This window comes from Sinohyriopsis cumingii, chromosome 2 (genome assembly GCF_028554795.1).
Source record: "Sinohyriopsis cumingii isolate HCF-2022 chromosome 2, ASM2855479v2, whole genome shotgun sequence".
Classification (NCBI taxonomy): Eukaryota; Metazoa; Mollusca; class Bivalvia; order Unionida; family Unionidae; genus Sinohyriopsis; species Sinohyriopsis cumingii.
Genome location: NC_142962.1, coordinates 134,764,334 through 134,780,801, shown reverse-complemented (window position 1 = coordinate 134,780,801; position 16,468 = coordinate 134,764,334). Strand labels below are relative to the sequence as shown.

Sequence of the window (16,468 nt, the reverse complement as noted above, 5' to 3'; positions counted from 1 at the left end):
AATTTACGGTTTGTAACACACGACACAACACATCATGAAAACTAGTACTCCATCATGAAAACTAGTACTCCATGACAAATCAACAATTCAAAGTATTCATAAGGTTCAATGCATGGCAAGACAACACTCCAGTCCAAATTAACTGTTCTTGTAAGCAAAATGCAATCTGAGTTGCCTCATTTTATCATGGAAACAAGGACAAAAATTGTAAATATTCGAAAATTTTCAACAAATTAATCTAACTGGACTAGCATGTCAAAATTGGAATTGTTGCCCACTGCAATGCCACTTGAAAATAGAAATGCATTGTCTATTAGAATAGCTTTCCATATACCAAGGAAGCACAGAATATCAACATATCACTATTCCCAGGTTTTGGCTGATGATGACCTATTAAATATTCTTATGAATGTTCACACCTCTATGTCACTTTATTCTTGCTTTATTTGCTAATAAGATTATGCTTGCTTCAAGGACTAAGGGTGTCTATCAATGAAACAAAGAACAACTTTCATGACAAAAGAGCAATGTTAGTTCTTCTTCTTGCCCCTAACATCAAGAACCTTCTTCAAGAACCGAGATGTTGAAATATGCTGAGTAGTGATGAACCTTGTTTTTTCGTTCTTTTATGCTCTTGCAATAAATATGTTACATACAATTTTTATATAAAATTTCTTCTATGTTTTAAGCCAGTTCTGTCCAACCTTTTTGACACTACAGGCCACTGAAAAATGTTTTTCTTGAACCCAAAGGCCGCAGCAGAAAACTGAAAAGCAACAACTATATAGCTGCTCAAGCTCTAGCAGGCCATTTAAAATCAGCCCCCGGGTTAGACAGCACGGTTTAAGGCTTTTTAAAAATACTCCTAAATATCAGTGCAGTCTGTGTTATCAGGTCTGAATCTCCTGTGTTTTTCCAAGTAGGCAGTTCATACAGTATATATACAATCAAATGTACAGAGAGAATGAAAATTGCTTCCATAAAGTTTATGCATCATATGTAATTAATTAAGTTTTGAAGACTCTAAATTTAATACTGAGCAAATTAATTAATCAAAATATCTTGTACCTGTATTGAAATTAGTCTGTTTGATACCATGAAATTATTTAATATTTATTCTATTTAATATTTATTCTGACAAAAAAGAGTTGATAGGTCTGCCTGAGATAGCTTGGTAAAATAACATGCTTTATTTCTTTTTTTCCCAACCAGCATAGTAAACCCTAATATCTTGCATATGACAGAAAACAATTTCATTTTTAGCATGATACAGTTACGCAAACTAAATTTCTAGCAGACAGGTTATTTAAAGCTTACCTGATTAGCAAATGTATCACTGAAAGTGAAATATCTCTGCAGTGTTTGTTGTCTTGAGGTTTTCCTGATATCTGAAAGTTTCTCGTTGCCAAAGTCACAACACATGCTGATGAAAACTTTGACATCCACCTTCAGTCCAAACCAGTAATAATCATCCTCAACGCGTTTCAGGGTGTTCTGGTAGTCAGCATGACGTCCTGGAGGAGAAAAAAGTATAAGCAAAATTATTGGCAAAGAATCCACTCTATAGGACATATGCTGAAAACAAGGAAAGCAGAATATAATTTGGCTGATGGCATACATTTGTTCTCATTTTAACAGTTTAATTTTCATTTTAACAAGGTCTGAATGACTTGAAATTTATCATTCCAAATACTAAGATGCATAAATGCAAAAGTATGATAATAAGAAGTTAGGTTAACAAGGCTATACCAGTACTTTATATGTTCTGGATAAAGGGAAAATATGTGTAATTCTAGAATTGCCCAGTGCACTGTAGGAGTTCTAAGAGTGATGGTCAATATGGGAATTCCTAACTTGCTTATAAGAATTTCAGAACTTTCTTGTGGATATTTTAGAAATTTCATGCTAATAGTGAAGAATGGTTGGAAAAAAAGAAAAAAGAAAGTTGTGATTAAATTCTTGGAAACGACAAATAATCTACATATTCTTAATTTTTAAGTTTTAAAGAACTGTTTTATATTTAAAATAAGACAACATTAATTTCTTCCCTTTTTTCCTACATACATGTTTATAATGTCTCTATTTTATACAATAAGCCCTGGGTAGCCAAGTGGTCTAAGGAGCTCATCTTTACAGATCACTGACATCTCACCTCTCTCTCTCTGGGTTTGAGTCTCTGCCTTGGCAAATGTTGGTATCTGAGAAAGCTTGCTAGTAGCTTCCTGTGGGTTTGTGGTTCTTCCTGGGGTTCTCCCAGGTTCTTCCTCCATCAAATATTCAGTCTGCTATGTATAGCCTATCATGTGCTGAAAAATGGTGTTAAATCCATAACAACAAAAACATCAGCAATGACATTTCTGAGTTTGCATATGTTAATGTAATCTAATATAAATGTTACTTGCAAATATCAATAAATGTTAGTCAAGCAATTAATCTTGGGGGTTAACTTTTAAGAGTATACAACGTAACTAATATAACCCTTGCATTTACTCCAAATTTAATATGAATCTTCCAGTTCTCTAAAAATATTTATTTAAATTGTTTTCATGTAAATATACATGCAATGGTCTGCTGCTATGTATGTTAGAGTAATATGCAAAAGAAAGTTTTACTGCATAAATCTTTCTTTTTCATTGTGAGGGAGGTGTGTGTGTGTGTGATTAGGATTTTTAACGTAGCTTTAAAAGAACTCAGTTATATCACTACGATGTCTGCATTGCGGTAGTCTAGCACTGGGGCATCATGCAGCAGATATGTAGCATGATGTCCCACCCAGTCACATTATCCTGACACCAGGCTGACCAGTCCTAACACTAACCTCTTAATGCCGAGCGCCAAGCGAGGCAGCTGTTAGTACCATTTTTGTAAGTCTTTGGCATGACTCAGCCGGGGTTTGAACCCACGACCTCCCGCTTCCGAGGTGCATGCTCTAACCACTAGGTCACTGGAGCAGTTGAAGGGAGGTGCAATGTATGTGTATATTATGTGTATTATTTTCAGTATCATAGTTCGTAACAGTCATTAAGTTAATAATATTTTAAATACTAATAATATTTTAAACACTAATTTTCTCTATGATCTTAAACTCTGCACTTTAATGATAAGTATTCTTGTATAATGTATAAATTCATTCATAAAGTTCCAAAGTTTATTATTATCCAAGTAAACATCATGTGATATAATTTCAGGACATGAGTTTTTCAAAGGTCAGACTGACCTAATTTTGATTGGTTAACATCAGATCTTGTTTACAAGTTTTGATCCTTCTATAAAGAATATGTGTCTTTCATTTGTTTCTGAAACTATGTCTGAGCTTTACATACAAGAAATGTTTACTAGAGAATTAGACATTCTGAGTAGTAAACACCAGTCTTACAAGATATTCAGCTGTATTTAGCTGAAAGGCTTCATTTATTTAATTTATTCATTCACTGGATTTACAAAGTACTTGAACCATTCAGAGTTTGTAATTACAGCTTCTGGAATAACTGTTAATTCATTTAAAGACATTTTGGGATTATATCAGTGATTCATTCATTACTATTTGTACACCAGTACAATAGTAAACATCATTTGGAATACTACTGGAACTCATTTGGATTACTCTATACATTTTAACATTTAGGACTGTTTACGATTTCATTCACCATACTGCAAGTTATTTTACTTTTTCACTTTGTTTTTAAGGAAATAAATTTTAACAAATTATTTTATACAACTTGTAGGTTTTTGCTATTTTTGACAGCTATATTGATTGCTGTATCAAGAGCTGATGCAGTGACAGCTATATTGATCGCTGAATCAAGAGCTGATGCAATGACAGCTGTATTGATTGCTGTATCAAGAGCTGATGCAGTGGCAGCTGTTTTTTTTGTTGTATCAATAACTAATGCAATGACAGCTGTATTGATTGTTGTATCAATAGCCAATGCATTGTGACAGCTGTACTGATTGCTTTATCAAAATCTGATGAAGCATGACAGCTGTATTGACTGCTGTTGTTGTTGTTGGGTTTAACGCCATTTTTCAGCACACAATAGGCTATGCATGGCGGCCAGTATTAATGGTGGAGAAAGAACCCGGGAAAACCCCGGGAAGAACCACCGACCCACAAGAAGCTACTTGCAAGCTTTCTCACATACCCACATTGGCCGAATCCTAGACTCAAACCCACGCAGACAGAGGTGAGAGTATTGATTGCTCAATTGCTTTGTTTATCCTTAAAAGAGAAACTGTGTCACTAATCTTTATATAATACAATCAATTTTTGGTACAAATAAGTGAATGTTATGGGAAAGATGAATATGAAATAATCATGGGCATCTGGGCTTTGCTTTCATTTCTTCCTGTTATTACAATGTACATTACAATAATATCCAAGCATGCTGTTTTCTGCTGTAAATGGAGTTCCTTTCGCACAAGTCTTGGAGGTCTCAATAAATCTGAGTACAAGTTATTCTTGTTGTGTTCACTTAGAACAAGTTACATGAAAAACATGGTTTACCCAGAATAATAACTTGTAACATTCAGTATCAACACATTTAGCTCCTTGACAAATAGCATTTGTAACATGTCATATAGTTGGATGTGTGTGTTTGCAGGGGGATGTTATATCAGACATGTGCAACCTATGGTCAGCAACTAAGTTTTATCCACTTATTTACATCAAAGGGTGTGGCTTTCAGTATCGCTTATCCAGCCTGCGACCTGGAGGAACATATACATGTATGCATTATATCATGCTGATAAAGTTTATTTGAAGACAAAAATTTAAAAGATTAGTTTTACTGTACTAAATATGAAAATACTTAATGTTAAATTTATCAATATACACGTGGGCTACCTCAATGCATGCATAATTGTTGAGAATGAACTCATTATTACTGGTTCACTCTTGATGAAATAAACAATCTTACATTCCACATTGGCAGAGTTAACTTGCATGTGATGTTGCACTGTGTAGGTCACATGGTTTAAATCTATTGGATAATTTTGAGTCCATCTGCATCATATGCATTTCTGAATCCAATTAGGCATTTCTTAATCTAATCCTACAAAGGAAAAATCCCCATGATGTGTTGCAGGGCAAATAAGATGTACTGGGGATACTGAAGCAGTATTGGTCCTACCATTATGCAAGGGAGAGTACTGCAATCTATATTGGTCCTGGGGGGTACCCTACATATATTATGAACGTTTGAGAGAGTGACAGAATTGGTTGGATGCAGGAGATCGTGGGTTCAATCCCCCACTGAGTCATACCAAAGACATAAAAATGGTACTAACAGCTGCCTCGCTTGGTGCCCAGCATTAAGAGGTTAGTGTTAGGACTGGTTGGCCTGGTGTCAGGATAATGTGACTGGGTGGGATATCATGCTACATATCTGTGACATGACTGCCCAGTGTTAGACATCACTATAAAATGCCACAGTGCAGATATCGTAGCTATATGACTGAAAAATTGTTAAAGCTACGTTAAAAATCCAACTCACACACACACACAGAATTTGTTTTCACTATTTTAATAACTGATAAAGACAGTGTAGAATTCAGGTTGATTTTTTTTATTGCACAAGAGAGCAGTCATTTTAGTTGGCTGTGTGCTTAAATCATGTCCAATTTCCACAAGTATATTATCCAAAGAAATTCAACCATAGTACATAAAAGTAACTTAGAGATATACCAACATTCTCTCCACTATGCATGTTCAAAATATAAATAACTTCACCTTAAACCCTCCACTCTCTCATCAGTTCATAATAATAGAGTGCCCTGACAAGGGAAAGTACAAGCTGTATTGGTCTTGCAATTATACAAAGGAGAGTACTAAAAGATGTATTAGTCCTACAGTTATACAAAGGAGAGTACTACAAGATGTATTAGTCCTACAATTATACAAGGGATAGTATTGCAAGTAAAGCTCTGTGTGATGAAACAAGTGTCCTACAAAGAGTTTGTTCACATTTTTGTTACTCCTGACCTCCATAAATACAATGTGTGCAATGAAATTAATACATTTGGTCACACTGCCAGCATTCAAAATGTGTATATACCTCTAACAAGGTGACAGTCTTCAATAATTTCTCGTCTTCTGACCATTGAGGTTACAACTAGTTTCTTGGGTCTTTTAGTTCCACTTGTTCTGTAAAGATGATCCCCATCCACAACAAACTTTCCTGATACATTCCTGACATCCACCTTCAATGAGTCTGATGCATTAGCAGAAAAGCTGCCACTGGAAAGGTACTCCTGGAGTTCTTTGTATACCTCCGGTTTGTCGATTGTCTTTTCCTCCTGATAAAAAACAAGATGTTCTCTGGTTTACAACATTTTAAGTTATGCTGGTACTAGCAACTTTCAAAATTGCCAAAGTCAATCTGTCTATACCAATGCTCATTCAACAAAAACAGCATATCTTGTGTTTAAAAATGTAGGGATTTGAATCATAGTAAGGCTAAATTCTTGCTTTGAAGTTGCTGATGTCCACAAGTGTAACATATTTTCATCACTGTAAGAAACATGGGAATATGCAGAAATGCATTAGCTATAAACCAACTTTAATTTGTCTGAATAGATAAATAAAGGGAATCATGAAAACAACTTGTTAATAATAGGCAGTGATTAAAGTTAAATAGCAGCCTAATCAAATATAAACAACTCCATAAATCATCACTTTCCAAGTAAATATTGTTCATATATATATATATATATATATATATATATATATATATATATATATACCATTTATTAACAAATAGAGATAAACAGTTTTAGTAACATTAGTATTATGTATAATACATGCTTATTAGAAGAAAAGAAAATAAATTACACAAAAAAAAAAAAAAAAAAAAGTTTATATCATTGTTTATTTCATTGATCACTTAGAAACAACATATTTAATGACGTAAGCAATGATATTGAATTCAGTTTGAATTCAGTCTGATGAAGCATTAAAGCGAAACCGGTCACACATTCTACGTGTTGGTGTTGTTTATTTTATAATTCATATATATATATATATATATATATATATATATATATATATATATATATATATCAGAGAGTTTTTCAAGGCAAAACTTTAATAACCACAACAAAGTCTAACCCCAACCAATATAAATTTCTTGGAATGTTTGCCCTCCAAAAGTTAGTTCTCCATAATTTCTCCAATTTCAGAATGTTTGAAAAAAATAAACACAGCAGTCATATTAATTAACACCAAGTTTTCTGTTAAACGTGATGTTTGCAAAACATTTGAAATATAGACCTCAAATTTCCTTTAAAAAATCACATGGTACAAAAGGCAGCAAATTTTTATTTAGATTCATTACAAAATTTTGATGATGGCACTGGGTAATAATTGAAAAGTGCAGAGCAAAAGCAGATGCATAAAGTGCAAAACAGATTCTATCGAACACTGTAATCCAATTCAAACAAACTACAAAAATAACCCCACCAGAATGAATGAAATTTCCATCTTTAATACACACAAATGTACAAATAAAAACTTGTCACTGATTTGAACCAAAGGAAAACAAAATCTGACTAGGACCAAGTGAGACACTGTTGGTCTTTGTGAAAGTAGACTGCAGTGAAACTGTCATAGATGATGATTTGAAATGTAAATTTGGACCTAATTATTGATAAAATTTACAAATTTAAAACATGACACTGAAATTTAAGATTAAATTATGAGCATAATGACTTTTTTTTAGGATAGTAAGATGGGAAACAAGTACATTCTTTAGGTCATAAAATATCAAAAATTACTCTCTTTATCACTGAACCCGAAGTTCAGACATTTTTATTCATCATTATTTAATCTTGGCATTAAGATATTCATTGCACTATATCAATCAACAACTCAACACAGTTATTATCTTGTAAGTAAATAATGGCTATTCAAATTCAAAAATCGAGGAGCTCTTTACAGACATAATGATTAAATGCATGGTGATGTTCAACAGCTAGTATCTACTAGCATAGCACTCAGTGCAATAGCTACAATATTGACATAAAAGTAATTTCATATTCTTTTATCTGCACACATTAACCACATAATGCTCGAACGAAATGAACAATGGTCAACATGTTTTGATATTGCATAAGAGCAACCAGACAAACTAATGTGATTGTCTAAAGCATGTATAGATGTAATTCTTTCCAACCAGCTTCTCAGCACACCATGATTTCCTAGGAATGAAAACTATATTTCACCTTGTCATCCTCAGACAGATCTTTAATATTCTTGGTCTTGCCGCTCTGATCAGCTCTGAAGACAGGATCCCAGTTATCACAGGATGGGCATGCCAACACAAAGGCCTCACTGTCTATAGTCATGCCCTTCCAAAAGAAATTTGCAAGTCTCTCTACCATGTTCTTCTTACTTATGTGACTGCCTGAAAGGTAAAAATGGAAAAATTTTAAACTAAACAGGGAGAGGGAGATGTACAGTCTCCATAAAAAATGTGTGTGTGATTTGGATTTTTAACGTAGCTTTAACAATTTTTCAGTCATATCACTACAATGTCTACAGTGTGGCAGTTCCTTAAAAGGTGACAGTATTATGAGGTCATGGAGGTGAAGAAAACTAGAGAAACTATGGAGAATATTCCATATTCTCTAGTGCACCCAGGAGCAACATCTCATAATGCACCACTGTAATACACCAGTGCATGTAACATGATTTTTCATTGGTCAACCACCAAAACTGGCGATAAAATCTATAATAAATTATCAGAAATTTCAAGACCAGTGTGATGTCATGACTCGCCCTGTTATGCAGTAACACATAAAATAACATTTTACTTTTTCGGAACAAGATTTTCGTTAGTCTATTAAAATGTGGACAAGTCCTGTATTAAAAGAACTGAGATGTAAATGATGATCTAACTGCCACAAATATCTGTCATAATGGGCTCTGCTGAAGCAATGTCAATACAATGCGATTTGAAACACCATGAACATCCTCAATTCTTTAAAAGTGGGCTACTATCCCCATAATATCAACTAAATGTATGTCCTCTTCATGTCCACTGACGATAAATGATCAGAGACAAAAATGTGTTGTCTGATAAACAATAAGAAAGTCCATTAAAAACTGCTGCATACTTTTTTTATTTCCTCTTAAAGGAAGACAGAGAGATATTGCCTCAACTCCAAGTACCTAAAAACACTCAAGGGACCAAGGCCAAAACAAGAATGCTAAGAGGGCTAAATATTGCTCATCTGAATAATTGACATTTCAACTTGTGAATGCAAATTCACACATGTATTGAAACAGTAAATGGAAGATTAAAAAGCCAGGAGCACATACTTACTACATTATCAATTATTACTGGTGTCATTTATCTTTCTTAAATCAGGTATAAGAGCCAATTTTTGGGCATCAAAGGAAAAAGTCATTTGTACAAGCAGAATTGTCACCTGTATTGATCCTTGCCACCTGGATTCCTGGATTAGGCTCAGCTTTATAACTCAGAAACTGTTCATAGCCACACCATTAAAGTGTATACACTTACCTGGCATTACAAAGAGTTAATCTGTGCATTCAGAATGGTTTCATGGATCTGTACTTACTTCCATGGAACTCCACCCCTTAAGTCACAACTTAGAAACCACTGGAATTCATGCTCAAGAGAACTATGGTGACTCAATGGTTAAGCTGCTGGATTTGCGATATGAAGGTTGTGGGTCCAACTCCCACCATATGATCAACCTCAATCTTCTTCAGAATTTCTCAGGAATAGTTTTTTTTTTAAGGTCACTGGTTCTTTTGCTCTTAATAATTAAATTTGTTTCAAAAAGTATATTTTGTGTTTTTTTATATTAAAAGCTAAATATACAAATATATATTACAAAATGTGAGTTCTGACACTGAACATCTTACAATAATGCACAACATGTGATAACATAAGCAAAAAATGTCTTTGCATTTTGGTATGGCAATATCAGCAAATACTGCACTATATTTAACCAAACACGTCAAATTTGCTTCAAAATATTAATCAAGAATTTTGTATTTGGGAAAGTGTTTAGCATCAATTCTATCCAAATAAATTCATCAAGCTGGACATGATTTATACAAGAAATAAAGTTTTTCTTGCACATAATTAAATACGTAACAAAATTTTCATATATAGACCTTCAATGGGGTGCATAAGAGACATCATCAGTTGTGTGGCATAGAGATCTACACTGCATTAATAGTACATTCCCAAAGAGCATGAAGCCACATGTGACAACATACAATGTTTCCACTTCACAAGTGAAATATTTCTGTTTTATCTACTAACAAAAACAGAGATTTTCTTTTCATAATATATTTGTCCAAAAGGCAAAATCCATCGATTTGCATAGATTTTGCATTATGTGCCAATGCAATTAACAGATGCACGGTCATATCAATAAAAGTTCATAAATTGTACAATAATTTTTAGGACATAAACATTTTACAAACTGAGCTTGTACATATGCTTGAAGTTGTGTATTTTGTCAAATATATTCATATTTATAATTTTTGTTGGCACATTTCATACACAGACTGATACTGTTGGAGAGGGGTTATGTAGAAAAATCACAGAGCAGTTGCATCTGACAGATTCTAAAGCATAACCTCTTTAAACAAACGATTGTAATGATTGTGAGTATACTTGTAAGGAGTTTTTTAACCGCATTTTTCAACACAAGCTATACATGACAGCTGGTACAACTGGTGGAGGAAGATCCAGGGGAAAACCCAGTAAGAACCGCTGACCCTTAGAAAGCTACTGGCAAGTTTTCTCACATACCCACATTGACCAAACCTGGGACTAAAAACCCATGCAGACAGATATTAGATGGCAGTAATTAGTAAAGACGTGTACTTTAGACCACTTGGCAATCTGGGACTTCAAAAAATAATGTATACCACCTGTAGAGGAATAATTACAATCAATTCAAATTACAGGAAAGATGGCTAATTTTGACACCGATATTGGCATCAATTCATGAAAGGTTTCACATATGAAGTCGACAGTATGTTGTTGTTGTTGTAGGGTTTAACGCCATTTTTCAGCACAAGATAGGCTATACATGGTGGCCAGTATAATTGGTGGAGGAAGAACCCTGGAAAACCTGGGAAGAACCACCGACCCATGAGAAGCTACTGGCAGGCTTTCTCACATACCAACATTAGCCGAGCCTGAGACTCGAACTCACGCAGATAGAGGTGAGATGGCAGTGATCCGTAACAGTGAGCACTTTAGACCACTTGGCCACTTGGGGCCCCAGTTGACAGTATGAAAGTGAAGCTTAAAAACTAGCAGCAATTGGTGGTGGCAAGAGGAGGTAATGGTTAAGAGTTATTACCCTCTGTCTGACAGAAGAGATAAATTATGGTCTTTTTAGATGGTCTTGATTTGGGAGGTAGCAGGCTTATATCCCTAACTGTAATGTGATTAGGGAAGAAATGTATTTTTGAAGGAGTAACACGATCTCTAGGGTGTTCACAAGTTGAATAAAACATAATAACCTCATTAATATGCATGTTACTCATAAAGGAACTTATCCAAGTGTTACATATATTTAATTTAATTACGTGTTTGATAGTTTTTAAGTTTTTTTTAATTCTATTACATGCTATTGTAATGCAACTTTGTTTACTGGCTTTGAATAGAATAGAGTTCAGTTCTGACTCATTTTGTTTAATTTTTTATGTAAACAAATAATAATACAGACAATGTATATAATGCTGACCTAGTTCCTGACCTTGTTTCAGAAACAGTGGCAGTTCTGGTAAACAACCCGTTTTTTTATTCTTTTATCCTTTCCCAGAGAAAGAACCATTGATTTCAGTTAAGGCCAAACTGATAGTACGTGATGTTAGGCATATAAAAAGCTTCTATTTTGTTCTAGAAAGATGACCATGTCACCCTCATCCAGGTATCTGTTTTGCATCTTAAGTTAGCCTTATACCTAATAATTTGTATAGAAGTAGCCAGTGGACTTAAAACTTTTGACATTATGTTGTCATGACCAGTTTGGGCTGAGATTTTATTTTCTTCAAATTATTGGATTTCAAGTGATTATTTTCCCAGGAAATACTAAAGTGTTCTAAATTAATTCTTGGACAAGGACATATATCGAAATTTATACAGAATTCAAAAACTGGAAAAATATTTTCTGTGATTCAACAACAGAATGTTGATATTGCAGCACAGGTTACATCAGACATCATTGTTTTCCATACTGGATTTTATATGGATTTGAACTCAGTTTCATTCAGGACCTTTTATTACTAGGACTTCTATTTTTTTTAAATCTTGGATTATTTTTGGATTTGAATCAGAAAACAGTAAGTTTTTTTTCCTCATTTTTCACTTGATATTCGAGGGAAATAAATTATTTGTTACATTTTACAAAACTTGTTGTCTCCACTTTTTTCCTGTTACTTTTTGTACGAGCCTAGGCTCCTAACACCAAGATCTTCATCATAAACTTGCATACCAAGTCTGATAAAAAAAAATGAAACCTCACAAGTTTGAAAGACAAAAGAGGCAGGATGGACATCTGGCCATACCATAAGCTCACTTGGCCTTTGGCCAGATATGTTTTCATCCCCAGACCTATCTTCTTGCAAACATTTGGAATATCAGTCCTTTAAAACTTTGAACCTAATGAATATCTTAGATGAAATGGTGACTGTAACACTGGTCCATCATCTACTGTTGGATTACAGAGAATGAAAGACAAGTTTAAAACAATGTAACAAACTGAGTTTATGCGAATATTTTAACAATCCATATATTTTTTATCAAATACCTTACAGAGTTTATATCTTCTAGCAATGGCGGTATTCTTTGATAGTAGATTAGCATAATTTTTATGAACATGAATGACATTTGTGTGAGAATATTTTCTCTTCAATTTGACCAAATCCTGTCTTGCAGTTTTATAATGAGATATATGAAGGGTCCAGGAGATTTTAAGTAAATGAAACTGGTAGAGAAGGACAAGCCATCTCCGGTATACCACATCACCTGCCAAGTTTATCTGCAGTTAGCATTTGTATACAATATGTTGTGAAATCTGCAATGCAAAAAAATATTTCTTTACCATCTGGTTTGATGTGAGCAAGCTTCATAAGGCCCCATCGCTCCTCACTCCTCCTCACAACAAGCTTCCTTTTCTTGCCAACCAGGTAGAACAGTTTCTCACCCTGAGCATCAAAGTTCTTGGCACAGAGTCGCATAACTCTCTTGAAGCCCACTGAGCTGTTGGGGGGATACTTCTTGCTGGACTTGTACAGCCATATGGCATCATAGTAACTGTCCATGTCCATCTGAAATGAATAAAGAAAACATCCATATACTGGACTATTCCACATTAACTGGGTCACCAGAAAAGATGACTATCATCTGCAATATGGGCAATTCTTGCATAAATTATCATTATATTACTATTTTTGTTCCTCTCTACAGTCAAAATACAAGTCTGGCATCACTTCCTTCTGGTATGTTCTATAATACAAAGAAAACAGCAAATTATAAGAATGATGGCTGCTGTGTCTATATCAGTATTTCTTTTTCATACTCAGATTCTCATGAATTGTAGACAGGTCTTTAGTGCAAATAATTACTGGAGATATCTGCATTGGGGAGGGAGCCTTGTGCAGGAAAACTAAAGAAACAAAGGTATCATGAAAAAAGGATGGAAAAACTGAGTGAAACAATCTGCTCTCGAGACATAAGTATATACTATCTACTACATATATATATATATATATAAACTCAAAACAATACTGATCCCAATCTGCTGTAACATAATGCACATGCAGATCAGAGTCTATGTTGGTTTTGTTCTACTGACTACTCCTAACAAACAATACTGATGCAATTTGGCTGGCACATGATGCAGTGGCAGATCTGGATCTATGCAGTTTTCAGCTGAATGTGTGTTATGAGTATATATATATATATATATATATATATATATATATATATATATGAACTAAAAAGGGTTTTCTAAGCAATTAGCAGACCTTCAGTAATAACAACTACCACCATAGCTATTATTAATCATATTCTTTACCTTATCTTTCCTATTCTCTGAAACTTCGTTTGCCATCATGTCTGAGCCATCAACAATATGTTCCCCTTCATCTGTCTCATCCTCCTCCTCCACTGCTTTCCTCTTTCCAGACCCAGAGGATGTCTTTGTTCGCTTTTCATCAAATACCTTACTTACTGGTAACCCTGGTTTTCTCTTAGCTGGCCTCCCTCTTCTTGGTGTTTCTTTGGCATCACTTAATTCATCCTCCTCCATCATTCCATTCCAGGTGGTCATTCCTTTCTCATTTTGGCCATCTAGCCCTGGTTTTTCAGTGGACGTCACTAAGTTGGATTCTGCTGATCCTGCATTATCTTCAGAAGGCATGGAAGCCTTAGAAAATTCCTTGGTGAAAAGTTTGTATGTTTTCATAAGGTTGGTAATAGTTTCTTCTTTGTCATCTTTGCTTAAATTTCGCTCCTCAAAGCTCTGAGTCCTGTGTGAAAGATGCAGGGGAAAGTGTGGTTCTCTAAAAAAAAAAAAAAAAAACACATCAAGGCCTTATGACAGAATAACATGATTCTATTCATTCATTGTGTAAAATGTGCCTATAGCTTTTTTCTCACTCAGGATGCTGTATTTGTGATATGTCACCAGCATCTCTTATTACCATGTCAGCGCTGTCAGGTCTGTTGAATTTTACCCAATTATTAGTGTGTTTGAAATGGAGAGAGGGCATGTGTGTATTCTAATACTGCAAGTAAGTGGCTCAATGCATCTTCAGTCGACAGCTCCAGTGGCCTAGTGGTTACAGTGTCCACCTCAGATGTGGGAGGTCATGGGTTTGAACCCTGACCGAGTCATACCAAAGACTTACAAGAATGGTACACTACCAGCTGCTTCACAAGGCACTCAGCATTAAGAGGTTAGTGTTAGGAATGGTCGGCCTAGTGTAAGGAAAATATGACTGGATGGGACACCATGTTACATGTCTGCTGCATGATGCCCCAGTACTAGACATCACTTCAAGCTGACACACTGAAGACATCATACTGATATAACTGAAAATTTTGAAAGTTACATTAAAAATCCAAATCCCACACCTTCAGTCACAAATTACTGGATGCATGGCTTTATAAAATGACTAACATGATTTTAACAATGAACAACTGTTATCCACAAATTACTTTTAATTCATGCTGCTGAAAATCACTGCAATATAGTTAGTTCCATGGTGTGAAGAACATGCAACTAAGACATATTAACTATGTCAAACTCTATATTCTATTCAATATCATGAACCAAAGATTTACTTACACTAACACAACAAGTACAAGAAGCTGCATTATTACTGTTTATATATTTTTCATGTATAAATGAACTTGTGTTTCTACATTTCTGTACCTTTTTGCTGACATATACAAAAATTTGACAAAGAAAAGTGGACTTTGTACAGAATTTGTATACACAAGTGAAGAATTAATTTACTGCAGATAACAGGAGTCACTCGAAGGAATGACACCTTACTGGCCTAAATAACTTCCAGTGATCAAAGAGAACACCACTTCTTCTTTTCAACTGTTTAGTGTTGAAACCATTTCTGATATACTTGAATGACAAGATTTTCAAGACAGTCACTGGGGTGGCCATATTGGATGAAAGATCAGCACCATTTCCGCTTTGGACCAACCAGACATCACTAGAAGTCTTTTAGTGAAACCCATAATGATATGACCATACCTTCAGAAGGAGAAGCAATAACAATATGTTCGAAATGGTTGTTGTGGCCATAGTAAATGTCAGATGCAAACAGTTAAAGCTAGAGGTTCCAACTTATTCATATATGCAGCTGGTTTACATTTACTGGCTTTGTTCATGTGTCAAATCCCAAATTGTTGAGAATTTTGTACTTTAATAGTGATCTTTAAGAACACTTGAAAATCTGATTATTTAAAATTGCAACAGAGGTACTAAATGTGTTAGCTGACATGTGGGGGAAAGAAGTTGAGAGTTTCAAAAAGATCCCAGAATTTAGCAATGAATACTGTCTTAAAATCAATGTTGCTTTTTAAAATTAGTAGGGTGTACAGACAAATGGAAGGGTATGCAAATACTATGTATACACATATTTTGTTTTTGTTGCAAAAATTGTAATAAAATATGTTTAAAATATTACAAAGTCACATGACTGATACTTTCTTTTTTATTTAATATCTCAGTAAAGAAGTAGCAGTTAATTATATCATATAAAAACTGCAACATTACAAAGTTCTAAGTGTGGCTTTCCATCATGTGACTTACTGTCACGAACTTTCTGTCCAACACGTCACAAGAGTTCAGAAGGCATCTGACATTTGCTATCAAATAAAAATTACATAACAGCACATGCTGAAGAGAAGACCAGAGGCCATTGGTGAAGTAGTCATGTTTTGCCATTAAA

General features: G+C 34.5%; 1 protein-coding gene across 1 annotated transcript in view; it reads right to left on the bottom strand.

Annotated features, from left to right (window-relative positions):
* Positions 1-16,468, bottom strand: part of LOC149805886 (uncharacterized) — a 52,001-nt gene that overhangs the window by 18,431 nt on the left and 17,102 nt on the right. Inside the window, exons 6-10 of the mRNA XM_089950632.1 lie at positions 14,071-14,557; positions 13,096-13,321; positions 8,218-8,399; positions 6,054-6,294; positions 1,318-1,514 (exon numbers count right to left, since the gene is read on the bottom strand). Coding sequence (XP_089806758.1) covers positions 1,318-1,514; positions 6,054-6,294; positions 8,218-8,399; positions 13,096-13,321; positions 14,071-14,557 — 1,333 coding nt within the window. The remainder of the gene's footprint in view (positions 1-1,317; positions 1,515-6,053; positions 6,295-8,217; positions 8,400-13,095; positions 13,322-14,070; positions 14,558-16,468) is intronic.